This window comes from Ailuropoda melanoleuca, chromosome 4 (genome assembly GCF_002007445.2).
Source record: "Ailuropoda melanoleuca isolate Jingjing chromosome 4, ASM200744v2, whole genome shotgun sequence".
Lineage (NCBI taxonomy): Eukaryota > Metazoa > Chordata > Mammalia > Carnivora > Ursidae > Ailuropoda > Ailuropoda melanoleuca.
The window spans coordinates 16580310-16599969 of NC_048221.1; the positions used below are offsets into that span (position 1 = coordinate 16580310).

The 19660-nt window shown below is 44.6% G+C and overlaps 1 protein-coding gene across 1 annotated transcript in view; it reads right to left on the reverse strand.

Annotated features, from left to right (window-relative positions):
• Positions 1 to 19660, reverse strand: part of SMARCC1 (SWI/SNF related, matrix associated, actin dependent regulator of chromatin subfamily c member 1) — a 172597-nt gene that overhangs the window by 12455 nt on the left and 140482 nt on the right. The window contains exons 26-27 of the mRNA XM_034657207.1: positions 15824 to 15958; positions 5815 to 6076 (exon numbers count right to left, since the gene is read on the reverse strand). Of these exons, the coding sequence (XP_034513098.1) occupies positions 5815 to 6076; positions 15824 to 15958 (397 nt within the window). The remainder of the gene's footprint in view (positions 1 to 5814; positions 6077 to 15823; positions 15959 to 19660) is intronic.

The following is a 19660-nucleotide window of genomic DNA, read 5'->3' on the forward strand; positions in this document are numbered from 1 at the left end:
CCAGCCATCTGGGCTCAGGTAAGCAGCACAGTCAAGAGCACCTCAGGAAGCAGCAGCAGCCATGACCCAGGCCACTCTCCTTGGTCCCCCACATGTTGTCATGGCTACCACAGGCCAGGGAGCACTCAAAGGGTACTCTGCGTGTGCTGAAGAACCGGCTGCTATCGCGACTGTTCACCTTGTGCCATATGGAATGGCAGTTTCACAGAGAGAACTCGGAAGGCTAGAGTCAAGAAATCACAGTTTTCCAATTTACATGTAAAGATGAAATGCAGTGGCGCTTACCCTACCAAGACGAGCAAAATCTAAGGGTGGTACAAAGACGGCTGCGGCCACCTCCAGTCCTCCATTTGCTCACTGCACTCCAGAAATACACTGCTACAGAGACTCCCTTCGCTTTTCTGTCTGGGAGCGAACAGACCAACTTGGGACACCTTGTCAGAGACAGGAACAAAACAAAACCTACACAAAGCTGGACTTCCCAGGTTAGGAGCAGGACCAAGTGATAAGTGCCGAGGAGGAGTGAGAACGGCATAAAGCCAGTACTCTCTACACAAAATTCTAAGTATCTGAAGGAATTAAGGAGTGGTAGAGAAGGACAGGTGTTGGTTTCTACCAGCCGCTCTGGGGCCCACACTCAGGTGCTGGACAGCCTGGCAGATTCATGACATTGAGCCGCTATTTTAATGGGCTCTACACTAACTGATGGACAGTTTTGTGGAGAAAAGATCACGTGGGATTTATCTACATAATTATACAAACCCTAAGTAAGAGAACTGGACAAATTAACCACCCAGTGATAAATCAGTCTTGACCTTCTCGCCACTTCCCCAACCTTGCTGGCTTTTCAGAGGCTGATTTCCCCTTCCTTCACACACCATAAATTCTGGACAAATACCAAAAGCTAGTCAACTGACAGAGAATTATCCTCAGCTCCTAACATAAATGCTGTGGCCTGTAAACCTTTCTAGGACTTAGGAAACAATTGTTGGAAGGACCAAACTCAAAGTTCTTAATGGACACTGTAGCAAACCAGAGACTGAAGTCAAACTTCACCTAAAACACTACCCACTTCCTCACCTGCTTGGCTTTGAAAGGCCCCTTTAGCTGATCACCAGAATATGGCACCCTAGGCTCACCTGTTAACAACCAGCTCTTTCTGAACTGGTGATATTAAGGCAACTTTTAACTAGTGGGTTCAATTTATTCTTGTTCTTAATTTTATTAACACACTTGATTTAATTTTACATTTGAACTCCAAAGCACCCCCACAAAAGAGGCAATTAGGAAGAATGATTACCAGGAGCTGCTAGAACTCTCCCACATTGCAAGGATAGAAATCCATATGACCATTCTGGAACAATCTTGGCAGCATCTACTAATGTGAACATACACATATCCTATGACCTGTTCTAGGAACTTTGGGGCACACACAACAGAAATGTATACTTATGTCCATTGTTGGTGGGAATGCAAGTTGGTGTAGCCACTCTAGAATAAAGTATGGAAGTTCCTCAAAAATTTGAAAATAGAGCTAAACTACTCTACGGCCCAGCAATTGCACTACTAGGGATTTCCCCCGAAGATACAAATGTAGCGATCTGAAGGGGCACCTACACACCAGTGTTTATAGCAGCAATGCCCACAATAGCCAAGTATGGAAAAGGCCAGATGTCCATTGACAGATGAATGGATAAAGAAGATGTGGTACATATACACAATGGAATATTACTCAGCCATCAAAAAAATGAAATCCTGCCATTTGCAATGACGTGGAAGGAACTAGAGGGTATTATGCTAAGTGAAATAAGTCCATCAGAGAAAAACAATTGTTGTATGATCTCATATGTGGAATTTAAGAAACAAAACAGAGGATCATAGGGGAAGAGAAAAAAAATAAGACAAAATCAGAGAGGGAGACAAACCGTAAGAGATTCTTCATCACAGGAAACAAACTGAGGGTTGCTGGAGGGGAGGGGGCGCGAAGGGATGGGGTAACTGGGTGATGGACATTAAGGAAGGCATATAATGTAATAAGCACTGGGTATTACATAAGACTGATGAATCACAGACCTGTACCCCTGAAACTAGTAATACATTATATGTTAATTAATTGAATTGAAATTTAAAAATACATTAAAAAATGTATACCTGTGTCTATCAAAAGACATGTGCACATGCATGTTCACAGTAGCATTTACCACCCGTAATAACCAAAACCTGGACACTAATCGAATGTCCCTCAACAGGAGGAAAGACTAATAAACTGGGGTACAGCCTCACAATGGACCACATACAGCAAACAGGAGAAACAAATCTGCAACCACTGACAACGACGTGGATGTAGCCCATGTACCAGGTGTTGAGTAAACAGGACAGAAACAAAAACCACTGTGTGATTCCCTCTAGATAACGTTCAAAACCAGCCCAACTAGTCGCTGCTGTTACAAACCAGGACAGCTGTGGCCCACGGGGAAAAAGGCGGTAGAGAGGAGGCGAGTGGGGACTTCTGGGGGGTGGCTGCACAGGTATATTCTCTTTGTTTAAGCCCTGTAAATACTCATGATTTGTACCTTTTTTCATATGCACATATTTAATAAAAAACCTTAAGAAAAAAGATGATCTCGTCATAGATTTTAGTCTCTTCATACACGCAATGATCCTTTTCTTCAAAATTCACTGAAGAAAAGCTTATTTCTGTGAGAAAGTAAAATGAGAAAAACACCCTATGTCTATTCTAGAGGCTATTTTTATGAACTCTCGTTTCTTTGGCATGGTCTCCCTAAGAGAATAGCTGTATCTGAATCTGCCCTAAGTCCCTTCTTAGTCCGGGGTCACGCGGCAGTATCGTGGGATCACGTTGGAATCAGATGGAGCCCTGCACAAATCCTGGCTCCGTCAGGCAGCAAGGCCGTGTGGTCGCTGCCACACATACGATCTTCAACTGTAAAGTGAGGACACTGAGAAGTGAGCGGCACGAGGTGGGTGACTGGCCCAACATGCAAAGACTTGTCCTCACCAGGATGTAATTCAGGGAAACAGGCTAAAGCATCTCTCCTCCCACCTTTCACAAGCTAAATGCAGATGTTGGAGCTCCTTGGGAGCTCTCCGTGAGCGGTTACTACAGATGGTGATGCTTAACACCAGCCAGAACCAAGCACCAAGGAGCCACAGGGAACTTCCCCCCTTAAACATTTATCCCAGTAGTTTGAGGAATAAATTTTAAAAGTAAGCACTGTTTCTGAAAAATCACTTTGTGATCTTTACTCTGTTAAACATTTGTGTATTTTGAAAGCTTAATTTTGAAGAAAATTCCATCTCATACAGAGAATTTAAGGTCCGTTCAAGCAGACAGAAAAGACTGAGGGAGAAAGAATCCTACGTTGTGAGCAGGGGAGACTCCCAAGACTATATCTCCAAGCATCATTTAGATCAAGTGGCAAGTCCGATGGCAGCCAGCAATTCCACAGCTGTAATTTAATAGTCGTGTGTGTGAAATGAATGCTTCCCAATCGAAGTCAACCTAGCCCGTTTTGGTTTGTGAACTAAAAGATCCACATTGGGGCGCCTGGGTAGCGCAGTCGTTAAGCGTCTGCCTTCAGCTCAGGGCGTGATCCCAGCATTCTGGGATCGAGCCCCACATCGGGCGTCTCCACTGGGAGCCTGCTTCTTCCTCTCCCACTCCCCCTGCTTGTGTTCCCTCTCTCGCTGGCTGTCTCTCTCTGTCAAATAAATAAATAAAATCTTTTAAAAAAATAAATAAATAAAATAAAAGATCCACATTGATGATACGAGTTGTCAGATCACAGTTTTTTTCAATCATAGCCTTTTCAGGCTAACATGCCTGGCTACTTCCATGAGCAGATTTAGAAAATCTGCCATTTGAGGCAGTCAGGCTAGCTGTTATTGGTCATGTTGGGGCCTTCCCTGGCTCGCAAGGGTCTCCCAATATTACCTTAGTTCATTTCTACGTGCCTTGGCCAGAGAATTTGCATTCCATCCCAAGCAGCACAAACCTGGGCTCTGCTAAACACCTGGCACATTACAACAGAGTAATTATGAAAATCTTACAGAATGAGTGTTACTAGAGTCATGTCATACGCAGCACGTCGCTCTCTATGAAGGAAAGGAACATGGCAGAGAGAAAAGCTGAAATTAAAGGTATGTTTTAGGTTTTCATGATGCTGGTAGGTAGTTTTTGTTTGTTTGGGGAAGGTAGTTAAGTTTGAAAGGACTGTGAGATCAACTTTCAAGGTGGTTAAAATGTGGTGGGTAGTTGCCAGCCTGAAAGGGCTCCCATGAACTAAGGTAGGACAATCTGAGCATCAAAAACAGTAATGTTCATAACAGACTGAAATACATAAAATATATAAAATTACATAAATTCACAATACTAAAAACATACACACCGGAGGAACCCCCCCCCCCCCCCCCGGGNCCCCCCCACTGGTCACCTCTGGTGAAGATAATGGTTAGGAACCCATTATTCAGGTAACCAATAAAGAGAAAGGATGAAGCCTTTTTTCAGTAAAGGAACTGTAAGGAACTCATTTTCAGGATAAGTGATTGATCAAGGTTTCTTTGTTCTTTGTTTTTTAAATAATAAAGAATCACTGCTAATAAAATGAAGAACAGAAATAAATGCAGAAGGAAAAATCAATGGAGACATCTCACCATTTTGCAAGGCTTGATGAAAGAGCTGATTTAGAAGCAATTCCCAAAGGCAGGTAAATCCTCTGATGAAGTCTGCTGGGAAACTCTTGAATGGATGGGTCATCCTAACAACGGATGATCAGCCTAGAACCGCTGACCAACCTTCATGTCACCACAGAGACAACTGACATTACAATAAAAATGCCAGCTTCCAAAAAAGTGAACCTGAACCTGGTAAAACACCCAGAGCAAGCCTCTGGTTTATGGAAGATGTGTGGGGGAGGAATGTGGGGAGAAGAACATGAGAAATGACACCATGCACCTTCCGGGCACATTTCAGCACAGTCACAGGGCAAAACCCTCATTTCTTCCACATATGAACCGCATTTAAAAAAAAAAAAAAAAAAGGAGGGGAGGTGAACTGTTTACACATTAAGACAGATTTAAGAGAACTATCAGCAAATGCAATGTGTGGACCTTATCTGAACACCGATTCAAACAAATGAAGCATTCAAGAATGCTTAACTGATATTTAACTAGGAATTATGGTTACTTTCGCTGGGTGTGAAGACAGTAGTTAGGTTAAAGAATAAGATTTCTCAGATCTTGGTTAGAGATATACCTTAAAGTCTACCTCCTGCCCCAGAGTGAGGAAGAAGAAACAAAATATCAGTAGTTCTGAAGCGTATGTACAAGAGGTAATACGGGGGGATTCTTACACTATTCGCTCTACTTTTGCCCACGATGGATTTCTCCAACAAAAAGTGAAAAATAGCGGGGAAGTGCTGGGTGTGGAAGGTGGGTCACAGGAGTTCACTGCATTATTATTTTTGTGCATGTCTATCTTTAAAAACACCTGTAAGTTTAAAAAAAAAAAAAAAGTGTAGACAATCCAGGGATGAATTTTTAAGGAACTCTGGGATGTATGGGCCACTTGGAGGCTGACCGACCCAAGGAAAGGCATCACACCAGCAACAGAACATGGCAAGCATTATTTGGTGATAGCTATGCAACCAGGTCTCACTTGCCTACAATTCCCTAGCTGAAAATGGGCATCTTACACAGTCCTAAGCCCGAATCACCGAGGGTGTGGTTAGCTCCTCTGAGGCTGTGCCACAGGGATGACCGCAGCCTCATACGTGAGCAGAGCCTGCCTCTCACCTGGCTGGGGTGGATGAGGTGGTGGCATCTGGTGGTGCATCAGGGGGTAGGGAGGGGGCTGCTGATGAGGCATCATGCCGGGGTGCCCTGCTGCTCCAAGTGGCGCCAGGCCAGGTCCTCCGGAGTGCTGGTGTGCCTGCTGCGGGTTTTGCCCATGCTGCTGCTGTTCCATTTGCTGTCGGGCTCGCAATTCGGCATATTTCAGCTGTTCCATGTGGAAGTTCTGGCGTTCCGTAAGCAACTGCTGCCTCTGTTGTTCTAACTGTTAAGAAAAGGAAGGGGAAGAGAGATGACACAAAGAAAGGGTCTCAGGAGTGGATGACACACAGGACATCAACCTGATGCCTGAACTCCTTATCCCACCTCACATACACAGCCACCTCCAACATCTGTGGTGAGGAATGGCATTATTTCTTGAGTAGCATATTTCCACTTGGACACCCGTTACCAAGGTCAAGGTCTTTTCTGTGTTATGCACCAGGTCTGCCTTTCCTGTAACCTTCACCCAGTGGGGTTATTGCTCTCCGGGCTCACTCAGTACACACGGAATCCTGTCTGGCAGGCCTTCAGATATGTAAAAATAGATTTCATACTGCCGGGTAATACAAACCTCTCCTCTCCTTTTAATAGTCCCTCAACGGCTAAAATTTCAAGTCCACGCAACTTTCCCAGGTGCTCTCTTCTGGATGTGATCCTTTGCTTACTATTTTAGAACTGACACAGAGTTAAATCCTCTGGATGAGTGGACGTGGCCTTAGCTGCAAATACACACATTTTTCTATATGGAGCTTTGGCAGTGCCACCGCAAATCTTGGCTTTCAAGTACCCAAAATTATACTGGGTGACACATTCACAGAATATTTTAGGTGCCTAAATAAAGATGTGCATGAATCTTGGTTTGAAGAATATAAGTATTTCAATATTCGAGATAATCTTTCTGGGACCCAAATTAAAATAAAGAGAAATAAGCTATTATACGTGCCAGGAAATCCAGAAACCATATGCCTGAGAATAGTTCAGAGGATGAAGCCCACCCTAAATGCTATAAAAATTAATTTAATTCAGTCCTGAAAGAGAAAATCACCTTGAACATGAAGGAAAATAAACATGCAGATTTCGGAGGGAAGAAGTGTAAAGATCATAAGGAGGGTTAACAGATATATTTATTTCCAATAATGTTCGAGCCCACCATTTCCAACGGCAAGATCCGAGTCACTGGGAGATATTTTTAGAACTTTTCTGTCCAAGACGGCAGACAGAAGCCACAAATGGCTCCTGAGCACTTGAAATGTGGCTAATCTGAAGTGGAATGTGTTGTAAGTATAAAACACACACCGAATTCTGAGGACTTAGCATGAAAAAAAAAGTATTCTTCATCTTGATTACATGTTCAAATAATATTCTGTACATAATGAATAAACGTTACAATTTCACCTTTTAAATATGGCTACTAGAAAATTTTAAATCACATAGGTGGCTCACACTGTATTTCTGCTGGATAGCACTATTCCAAGGCATCTGACAGACTAAAAAAAGGTAACATTTTAGCTTTCGGGAGCAGCCAGTTGTACAGATAAATACTATATACTATCATCAATAAAAACTGGTTGGAATATGCATGAAGAGTTAGCCTAAGAATACGGGCTCTCAGCAGAGGGCTGTCTGAGGAGGAGACCCAGTGGAACCAAGTGAGAAGCACTTCTGGTTATCAGGAGTAGCAACCAGGGAGTGGCCATGGACGGACAGGGCGCAGGAGGACAGGCCACAGACTGAAGAGTGACAAGAACAGGCATGACCAGGTGAGGAGGAGGGGGAATGGAGAGAATAGATGGTAAAGTTTATGTCCAAGGCAGGTTAGCTGGCTTGCGGGGAGTCTCCTAGGGAGAAGGAGATCTTGTGAAACAAATGATTTTGTGAGAGTGGTTGAGGGTCATCAGGAGGGAGTGCGGCAGGGTGCTGCTACGGTCCTAACAGACTGGTCTGGGCTCTTCATTTTCTAGGGAGGGTGACCTGAAGAGGTTAAAGCCTGGCCCGGTGTTCCTCCTTGTTTGTATAATGAGCAGGGAACTGCAAGATGTAAAAAGCAAGAGAGTCCTCAGGAAGTCCAGCTCTGCAAGACATTTAATCAGTGAGTAAGAGGCACTGATAAAAAAGGAAGCTAAAAATTCTGACTACAGGTCCTAGGATTTGCTTTCTTCTATTCTTTCTAGGAAATTCAGGACTTTGCTGAGGTTAGACATAAAAGGTTGCCAGAAAAGGACCTCTTATCTATGTTCTTGTCAAGCCATTATTGGTCTGTATGGTTTGGCTGAAGTCCCGCAGTTATGTAAGAACTATAATTTAGGTCAAGATCTGTTCTGTAAAGAAGCTGATCTGTTACTGGAAGGGATTTTGTGTCTCTGAAGGGAAATTTTAGTCTCTACGTTACCTCTCTCTGTGGTTTGGTTTTGTTTTTAAATCAAACCAGTCCTTCTTTGGGAGCTGACCTTACTCTCAAGGTATTAACCACAGAAAGAAAAATTTGCCCAATTTTCCATGTCTACAAATGTGCTAACTTTAATTATTCTATTTTTTCCTGAGCTTCACTTGTCATTTCAAAACATGGAAGGTAATTAAAAGAAAGTAATTAGAAGAATTAAAATGGATGAGTGATTAAACACACACACACATTCCTGAAAGAGAACCCAGTTAAACCAAAGCTCCAGTGTGGGCTGAAAAGGTGCTGTGGGGTGAGCGCAGTGCCCAAGCAGCAAGCAGCAAGCGTGGCTCCAGGAGGGCAGCACACAAAGCAGAGCTTATGGCCACATCTTGGCCTCGTCATGCAATAGACATACATCTCTTGTTGTGGATACCTCACTGTTACTGAGTTCAATTGAAGACTGCATTCATTTTTTGACAATCAGACATAATGTAAATTGGCAGTTTTTGAGAAGAGTTCGACAGTATTGAGCAAATTTTAAATGCATGAAACCAGTGATTCTACATCTGGGAATCTGTCCTAGAAAACTGCATATATGTGTGTCTGAGGACAGCCATTAAAGTGCTGTTTTCGATGTATAGTTGTCTGAAAGACACTGAGGATAAAAAGCAAGTTGCTGCAATATTTATTACACAATCCTAATTAAATTTAAAAAAAGCCACCTTGTATTCACATACACACACACATTATATACACAATGAAAATTTCCTATAAGACACAAACTATTAGGTGATTATTCCTAGAAATGAAACGGAGGATAAGAGAGACTTTTTAATTTATTCATTTCTTTCTTTATTGAAAAAATTTTCATCACACATAATATTTTTGTCAAAAAACAAACCGTTAGGGTGGCTCAGTCGGTTAAGCATCTGCCTTTGGCTCAGGTCATGACCCCAGGGTCCTGGGATGGAGCTCTGCATGGGGCTCCCTGCTCAGCAGGGAGTCTGCTTCTCCCTCTGCCCCTCCCCACTGATTGCACTCTCTCTGTCAAATAGATAAAATCTTAAAAAAAAAAAAAAAAACCCACACTAAAAATCAAAACCAAACAAAAAACCCAACACTAAAAGCATGCAAGCCATGTGCTACAGATAGCTTGATTTTCTCCTCTCCGCCTTCCATTTCCGAGAACTGTGGACAAAGTCCCAACAGCTAAAGTGAACAGCGTATGTACATTCACGTAGACAGAATGCTAATGAATCTGTCCATTTTCTCTCATGGCTCCAATCTGGCTCTAGGGCAGCCAGTTTCACACAAAGCTGCCTGTAGCTCAGCTCTGAAGACACATCCCCCACCGCTTTCAAGCCCTGCCTTCCTCTCCCCGCTCAGTGCTGCACTGTGTACGCACCGGACAGAAGAATCCAAGCGCAACTGGAGCACAACAGAGCACTTTTCTGCACCAAGACACCAAACGCAGACACAGCTGCAACGTGCCGCCAAAGCTCACACAAAGCTCTTCTCCCAGCTTCACGGGCACAGAGCAGGGAGGGCAGGAAAGAGGAAAAGGTGGGGGCCGCACAAGTCCATCTACACTGCCAGGGGCTGAGGTATTAGCCGAGGCCTGAAGCCTCTGACTACTTGGCCTCAGAACTAAGTAAATAATCACACATCTTCCTTGGCAATGTTTGGTGTCAACGACCAGACATCCGTTTACAAAAAAACCAAGTCCCAACTAGACCTATTCATTCCTTCTTACCCCCGTGGAAACGAGAACACCACAATTGTGTCCTGTGGCTTTCCCATGTGCTTCTGGAGGAGAAACCCAAAGGGGCAGGCACACATCGTGGTAGGTTTCTGGTTCGGAACTAAACCTACAACTGAATACAGCTTTCTTCACCTCAGCTAAAACTAGTCGTGATGTAATGTGCACGTCTAACAAGAGGTTCCGTTACAGGACAGGCAGCACAGAGATGCATTACCCCAAATACAGAGAACATCAAGTGCATTGGCTTCTCCTGGGTCAGTAAGAAATTCACCTTCTGGCTTGTTCTTTCTTCCCTCATTTGTCACAAAGTACAACAAACTTCTCAAAACCTGCATCCTGTGTGATGAGATCCTATTATCCAGAACCTGACCACTTCTCTTCGTTTGCCCGGCCACCACCCTGGTCCAGGCCACAGTCACCTCATGTGGGCTACTTTAACGGCCTTGCCACCAGACCCTCCTTTTTCGAGCCTTGCTGCTTTGTCATTTCCTCTCTACAACATAGCCAGCACACAGATCCCTGCGGAACTGAAAGCAAGACCATGCCAGCCCTCTGCATTTACTATTTTTATGGACTGCATAAAATAGGCTCTGTAGTTTTTCCATACCATCAGAGTAAAATGAAAAGCCATCCCCTCTGGATGGCTTACAGGGACTTCCACGATTAGGTCACCAAATCTCTGACTTTATCCTCTCACCTCCTCATTTGTGCTCCAGCCCAACCACCTACTCCTCAGTTCCCCAACACGCTCCTGCCTCAGAGCCTCTGTGCCGGTTCTAGGCCTCAGAAGCACGTGTCTGTCCGTCTCTCGGTAAGGCCTACTCAGCCGACACCACCGCCAAGTGCAATCTCTCCCTTGTCCCTCCCCACCTCCCCTCCCCAGCCTGTAACATACAGTTTGGTACATATGCACACCGCACAGAACATCTCCTAACGCCCTTTGTTAATTATTTCCAGCTCTACCAAGGCAAAGAATTTGGTGGGGTTTTATCCACCACTGTACCCCAGTGCCATACGCATGCCTAGAACAAAGTAGGTGCTGCTTGGGTATCTGTGGAACGAACAAATGACCTTAAACTTACATCACCTGTGTGGCAAAAGCCATCAGCTCTGGGCTGGCTGACTCTTCACAGTCTCCTCGGAAATCATGTCTTTCTCTTCATGTTCTGGATTTAGGCCTTCTTAATAGCTCAGATCAGCCCCTCCTCCACTAGGAAGCTCTCCTTGATAATCTCGGCCTACCACGGCCCCCTCTCCTTTGGATTTCCATTGCCCCACTGCCTCGCAGGAGGTGGTGTCTCTGCATCTCAATGTCTCACACCCTCTAGCCTCCTTGAGGACTGGGTCTGGGATTCCCACAATGTCTCTCTTTACCGAACGTATTCAATTCTACACCTAGCCAAATGACCTCCAGAAATTCAGAGAGCATTTGGTCTACCAGATCAGCTCACAGATCCATCCCATCATGGGCATCAAATTATTATTTTTTAATCCAAATGGGAATGCTTTAGACAAGGCCCCCAGTTCTCTCCAGGTGGCTCAAGTCCCCAGCACAACCCATACCTGAAACCTGCTCTCTTGACCGATGTGTGCTATCCACCTGGCATGGAAGGCTGCTCAGGTGGGCTAACCCTATGAGTTATGATCCCAGCACAAGCTCAGCATCCTCACCCGAACTAGAGTCAACACTTTTTATCCTGTCATTTCCTCAATGGGCTCTGTGCATTTCATGACTGCCTTTCTCTAATACCAGCACTTCATGAAAGAGAGCTGTTAACGGTATGTACTGAGCTCTAATTACAGTTGTATGTATAGTATCTATAAAAGATTTAGATTTATATCCTTTGTTCTTAATTTCTACATACCTGAAGACTCAAGAGAACTGATTTTAAGTCATTAGAGAAAAAATAAAGTTCATATCTGACTTTTTTTTTTTTAAAGTAGGCTCTACACTCAGTGTGGAGCCCAACAAGGGGCTTGAACTCACAACCATGAGATCAAGACCTGACCTGAGATCAAAAGTCGGATGCTTAACCAGCTGAGCCACCTAGGTGCTCCTATATCTGATTCCTAAAGTCTAAGAAAAGATTTTGACAACTATTGCTATATAAATAAAACCAAATGCTTAATTCTAAAAAAGTATGTCCTGGAGCTATTGCCTGTAGGTAAAGAAGTACACCTTAAAGTGAACCGAGGCAGGGGCGCCTGGGTGGCTGAGTCGTTAAGCGTCTGCCTTTGGCTCAGGTCATGATCTGAGAGTCCTGGGATCAGCCCCGCACTGGCCCCCTGCTCAGCTGGGAGTCTGCTTCTCCTTCTGCCTCTGCCCCTCCCTTGACCAGCTTGCTCGTGTTCTCTCTCAAAAAAATAAAATACAATAAAATAAACAAAATGTTTAAAAAATAAAGTCAACTGAGGCAATGTGGTAGGCAGAGAAGCACCAGGTGGTGACGAACTGAACACCTACTATGTGTTGGAGGCACTGTGCCAGGCACAAGCCACATTGCTCTCATTTAACTCCCTCAATACTGCCGTGTGGAAATCACTGGTTAGCAAAGTGGCCACGGCTTTGCCTGCCCACAGGGAAGGACAGGATAGCAGTGCCTGGTGGAGAAAAAAGAGTTATACGGTCACCACTGTGCACAACATGAATGGGAGACATTTTGAATTTTGCAGGACTCTCTGGTTCTGAGAGCGAGTCCCCAAGCTGGCTTCCACACTCCCACTTCTTGGTATTTACACCTTACACCTCCCTGAACCGTGTCTACCTCGCAACCCGGTCCCAGAGCCAGAGTTGATCTGGTGACTGAGAGAACACAGCAGAAATGAAGGAATGGGACTTTGAAGTTTAGGTTACACACAACAGTGTGGCTTCCATTCTGGGTGCTCGTTCGTGTTCCTGCTCTTTTTAATCACTCACCCTGAGGGATCCCCTTCATGAACGGCACCCCAGAAAGGCTCGTGTGGTAGGAGCAGAAGCCCCTGCCAAGAACCCCAGGAGTAAGTTGGGAGGCGGGAGCTCCAGCCCTGCTGAACCTTAGGAAGCCAACAACCTCGCAAGGCCCCGCTCCTGAGCTGCCCGGCCAAGGTGCCTGGCTCCCAACTCCCAGAAACCACGTGAGACCTGGTTTTCTGTTTGCAGTCACGAAGCTTTAGGGTCCTTATATCCATAGCAGTAAACAACTAACACAGCTGTGTTACTGACAGTCAGTGGCTAGGGCTCGGGACTACCCCATACAAAGGATTTTCCTGCTCCAAATGCTGACTGAGAAGGCAGGCTGACCGCCAAAGGATTTGAGCAGAGCAACCTGATGGGAAGAGATTCGGCAGAACAGCATTCCCAACATTTTCAGTTGTGCTGTTTTATTCAGAGACTAGCCTCTAAAATGTTTTATGTGCTTTGATTAGAATTCAACAACAAAAAAGACTCAAATAAGAAAACCACAGTGCAGTTCTGTAATTTGAGATAATAACTGTTACAAATCCACAGCACAAGGGAAATTCTGAAGGGCTAAGAGGAGTGCAGCCATTACACTCGGCCCCTGGGTGTCCGGGACTCGGGGCGAGAACTGGGGAGGGGCAGGGGGCGTGCTAATCTAGGTGACAGTTTCACTGGGGGTTTCAAAGAGTGGGGGACCCCCAGGTTCAACCTCTGAAGAGAGAGTGACTTAGAGCTGAGAAAAGAGGCCCTTGAGAATGCAGACATTGTTCTCTAAGTGCACAGAGTGCTGCCAATCTTCCAGGCTCATCCATCGGTGCTGCTTTATGAACGACAGCAGGGCATCTGGTTGCCAGTGGCTATGACCCAATCATCACGTGAATCTTGCAAGTGCCAATAATCCACTATATTATAACCCTGTTACCCTGAGTCCACTAAAAACATCCGTAAATGACGAAAGGGCAGCTTAAGAGGATACAATAAACACAAAGAGTCATTCCTCCACGCTCCGGCTCACCTAGCAGAAGTATTCTCCAGCACCCTCTACCACCCCCCGTTCTCCAGGTATGCCTCCTTTCTGCTCCCAAAGGAGCACTGAACACACTGCGCCATCATTTGTTTGCCTGACTCTCTTCCCCATTTGACTAAAGGGTGGTCTCCCCTCTTCCACTTCTCTAGCTTCCGACACGGATGCTGGCACACATGCACTCAAGAGTCACTGACACAAGAGCCCATGACGTGCCAGTTCTGGGTTTACAAAGACACTCGGTCAAGTCCTCACTCACAGGGCATATACCCCTGTATGGGAGATGGACACGTGAATCCGCAACCACGACACATTGTTAAGTGCTGTCAGGCTGCCACCGCAGCAGATGGGGTGGGCAGGTCACCTGGAGGGGTAGGGCTGAGGGATGCAGGGCTGTGGAAGAGGACCTTGCTGGCAGAGGAGCACAGAGAACAAGGCCAGAGGGAAGCCTGAATGGGGCGTGGTGTGGCCAGTACACAAGGGGTGATGGATAAGAGACTGAGGTGGCCAGCAGCTCGCAGGGAAGGAGAGGGCCAGTGATGTGAGACACACTTACAGGGTTAGGGACCTGCGGGTGGGCTGGGGAAGGGTGTGGGTCAAGAGTTACTGAAGCAGTCTCGCCATCCTCCAGGGCCAGGATGCCTACCAAAGTGGAAGAGCTGGTCTCAGGACAAAATGAAAGTGGGCTGTTGGTGCCAGTTATTGGGCTACTCATCCTGAGGAATCTGCCAGAGGATGTGATTGGACTGACCACCAAGAAACTGCTAAATAAATAAAAAAAGGTCCTTAAAATTAGAACTCCTCTGGGATCGTTTAATTTTAAGGTTCTACCATTTAGATGCCAGGATCTCATATACAGATTAAAAAGTCAAAACAATCAGAGAGAACAAGTCCTACCTAAATCCTCAAATTCAGTTCATTGCTTAGAAAATTACCAATTCCTGGGGCACCTGAGTGGCTTAGTTGGTTAAGCGTCTGTCTTTGGCTTGGGTCATGATCCCAGGGTCCTGGGATCAAGCCTTCCTTCAGGCTCCCTGCTCAATGGCGAGTCTGCTTCTCCCTCTGCCTCTGACCCTCTCCCAGCTTGTGCGCTCTCTCTCTTAAATAACTAAATAAAATCTTAAAAAAGAAAAAAAAAGTTACCAATCCTTCTTTTCATCAACTCATTAAAAAAACTTCTCCAAAAATTACCTTGAATGACAAACTGCTCCCCTGCCTCTATGTTTCTTACTTTTTGTTGCTTTCTTCCCTAGGTTTGGCCTTTTTCATAATTCTCTTGACCCTGTTTGGGCCACATCCTTCTCACAAGTGTCTGCCCCCACCCATGCTGAGCTCAGCAAGAGCCCATCTCCACCTGCCCTCCACCATGCAGGGAAGGGGAGGAAGACTGAGAGTCCAAGGTTGGACCAGAGGAGGGTGTGGTTAAAAGGGGTCACAGAAACAAGGCTCCTAACTCAAGAGGAGATTAACTCCTATTTTCTGATATTTGTATTGAAGAAGACAGGAAATCAAGAAAATTCTTGAATCAGACAATGGATCTGTATGAATTCTACTTTAGTGGAAACAAGTAGAACATAAAAGAAGTCTAAGATCTAACTTTCGTAGAGGGAAGAATTTTACACCATCAAGCATCTGGAAAGCTGAGAAGTATAAAAGCTGAAGTTTAAATCATTAGTTTTAGAATGAGAACAGATTTCCTTCTATTCAACATCAGTGACTGACTGATAATCCCTTTGAACGGGCAGAGCAAACACAGGAAAAAGGACCAACAGAGTAGACTACCATTCATTTTATCTAACTTGTAGTTTATGAAAGGGGGTCAGCATTTAATGGTCAGAAAGCCACCATAAACGTCCCTTTACTTACAGCCTCCTTCTCTCTGTCCATGATAGTTTCCAGCTCCTCAAAATGTCGAAGTTTGATCTCCAGTTTCTTCATTTGTGTCTCAACCAGCAGGGCCACCAGAGACTTGATCTTTCTCTCTTCCACGGCAGCCAGGTGCTAAGTGTAAAAGATCATTCAAGTTATTTAGGTAAATATTTGTTTAAAATAGAGCAACAAAACGCTGAAGTTGCTATTCAAAGTAAGGATTATAGAATTAAGAATGGTGCCCTAGGGACACCTGGGTGGCTCAGTCAGTTGAGCATCTGCCTTTGGCTCGGGTCATGATCCCGGGATCCTGGGATCAAGTCCTGCATCATGCTCCTTGCTCAGCAAGAAGCCTGCTTCTCCCTCTGCCTGTTGCTTCCCATTGCTTGTGCACTCCCTCTGACAAATAAATAAAACCTGAAAAAAAAAAAATGGTGCCCCAGATGCCCCCTCTCTCTGTCTCTACCAAATACTTACTTCAATTTAAAATAACTACTGCTGAATTTTTGGTCCTTATAGGTATAAATAACCCTTTTAAAGGGTTAAAAAAAAAACCCACAAACCCTCCCATGGTAAACAACTTCTCTCAGAAAGGGCCCACCAGGAAGGGGCAATTTAATCAGGACCCTGATGGGCAAAGAGGAGGACACAAGCAGCCTGGGTACACCTCCCCATCTGCCTCCCACTTACCTCGCACCCTCTACTCTAAGCCTTCCCTCACTATCCTTCCCTCCTTAGGAACTGTCGAGGGACAGCTAAGCAGTAGCTTCCCGCAGCCCCGCACCCAACACTCGGATGTAAAGCCTCTGCTTTCTCTCTAATGAGTGGAACTGTGAGTGGAAAGGAGGAGGTGAACAATATCCCACCCCTAAGTTTGAGGACAGGATCTGGAGCAAGAGAAACAAATATAGTACAGGACAAGGAGTTACTCTGGAAGAATGTGCTACTCGCCTGCCACAGGATGCATGATGAGCCCTATTCACACTTCTTGCCTATTCAGCAGCACACAGAGGAAGGCATCACATTACATAGAGAAGATGAGGGGCCCATATTTCACCGTGACTACCTGCACCTGGCCAGCGGTCAATCCACCTTCCCCACACACCATCCAAGAGCTGCGCCAACAAACTCCGAACACCATTCACTTTCATTTTATCTGTTGAATTTATGTGCTCACCTTTCTTCTACACAAGTGAGAAGTAACATGGAGCAGCTGTCTAATCGATCTCTGTTTCATAGAGAATCTAGAAGGAGCTAACATGCAGGAGGCATTTAACGTAGGCTTTTGGGAGCTAACTTAGTAGACAACACTTAAATGAGAGTCTTATTTTTCACTCTTTTATGTTAGAAATGCGGTTCTACACCACAGAGATCCATCTACAGGAAGATACAGAAGTATAAGCAAAAGGTGACAGTGAGCATGTTTTATGAACGAATCTACAGCCGTTCACGTGTCTGCCACCCTAACCACACTTTGAACTATATAGATCAGTAACAAGTTTAAATAAAGATTACATGATCCTAGGCCTGCTATCCTTGTACAGTGTTATGCAATTTGTATTTCTGAATAAGAAATGTAGCACAACATAAAATCACAAGTTTATAAGAAGGCATCACGTGAGAAGCAGGTCTCCGTTCACGTGTTATTGCCTCGCCACCAGTAACCCCACCTTCGGAGAAGACTCATGTTATCAGTTCCCGATCTATTTCTAAGAGAATAGAACATACAGACTCTGATGGCTTTGGCAGAAAATGTGCTATTTTTTTGAGAATTACCCAGGAAGCTGGGGACATCCCCATGTACTATTAGAGCAACACACCAAAATATTTCTTCTCAAAACTGAAGATCAAGAGTTTTCAAATAGAAAGGACCAACAAGTAACAAGAAATTGAAAAAATACACAGCAAGGAACAACTCTGGAAATCTAAGACCATGAAACAGAGTGAAATCCTACAAGTTTCCAGAAAGGCAAACAAAAAAAAAAGTAGGTTATAAACAAAAATTCAGACTGTATCAGGCTTTTCTCAAAAACAAAACTAGGTTTTTGAAAACAATGGTAAAATACCTTTCAAATTCTGAGGGATAACACATTTCAATTTAGAATTTCAAGTACAGCAACTTACACGAATTAAGTGTGTGCACAAGATAAAGACGTATCTGAAATCAAGGACTCAAAAAGTTTACTTTCGGAGCCCTTAGGTGGCTCAGTTGGTTAAGTGCCTGCCATTGGCTTAGGTCATGATCTCAGGGTCCTGGGATGGAGTCCTCTCCCTCTCCCTCTCCTCCTTGCTTACGCTCTCTCTCCCAAAAATAAATAAATAAAATCTTAAAAAAAAAAGTTTAATTCCTACATCTGCTATTGAAGGATATGGTCCAGTTAATTCAGTGTAAAGCCAGAAAAAGACAAAGACATGAGATCCAGAAGTCACAGACTCAACCTAAGAAAGAAGCCCTAAGTCCACAGGGGGTCATCAACAGGCCAAAAGCAAACAGAAACGAGACTGGCAAGATGTTGATAACCAAAGCTGGTGGTGGACACGCAGAGGGTCATTATACTATTTTGTCTCTTTCTATATATATTTTAATAGTTCTATAATAAAGTTTAAAAGGGGGTGGGTGGGTCAACAGCTGGTGCCATGACAACCGGATATCCAAAGGCAAAGCAGTGAATTTGGACCCTGTCTCATATCACATACAAAAATTAACTCAGTAGGTCGAAGATCTACAGGTAAGAGCTAACATTAAAAAATTCTGAGAAGGGGGGCACCTGGGTGGCTCAGCTGGTTAAGCCTCTGACTCTTGGTTTCACCTTAGGTCATGATCTCCAGGGCGTGAGATCGAGCCCTGCACTGAGCTCTGTGCTAAGCATGGAACCTGCTTAAGATTCATTCTCTCAATCTGCCCTTTCCACTCACGTGCTCTCTCTAGGAAAAAAAAAAAAATTCTGAGGAGAAAAAGCAGGAGTAAATCTAAATGATCTTGGGGATAAAGTAAAAGATTTCTCAGATGTGACACCAAAAGCCTAAGTGACAAAAGGGAAGACTGAGAGGTTGGACTTCATCAACATTAAAAACATCTCTGCTTCAAAAGATCTCATCAAGAAGGTGAAAGCACAGCTCATAGACTGTGAGAAAATATTTGCGAATCATATGTGTGATGAGAGATTTGTGTCCAGTGTATAAGAATGCTTGCAACCCATGCCTATGGATGAAGTGAGGCTGGCAGAGATGGGAGGGGGGGTACTTCAAATACAAGCTGGTCACCATCTCAGACACTTGGCAAATTTTGAAGATGCAGAGGATGGGAAAGCTAAAGAGTTGGGTTCAAGGAAAGACAGAAATTCCTGCAAGCTCCCTTTGAAGTGCTAAAGATTACTTCGAAATCCCAACCTAAGTTCTACAAAGTCACAGCCAAGGATCAGGGGTAGTCCTGGAGGAGAAGTACCAAACTTGCCACCTAGCTTCAAGGCAGCCCCCGCCCCTTCTCAGGTCTGTTAACACCACAGAGGAAGGCTGAATTGTACAGACAGGACACATCATCACCTGGGGCATCTAAATGTTATGTATATATAAAATACTTTTTTCTTTTTATTCGGAGAATCTAAATTTTTATACATGGCATTCAATCAAAGCAGCAGATCTACACTTGGCACGACACTGGACTTCGCAGGCAGGAACATTAGAATATGTTAAGATCCCTCACTACATGTAAGAAAATGTAGGCAAATATGGATAAAAAGAGAATTTCAGGGGCGCCTGGGTGGCGCAGTCGTTGAGTGCCTGCCTTTGGCTCAGGGCATGATCCCAGCCTTCTGGGATCGAGCCCCACCATCA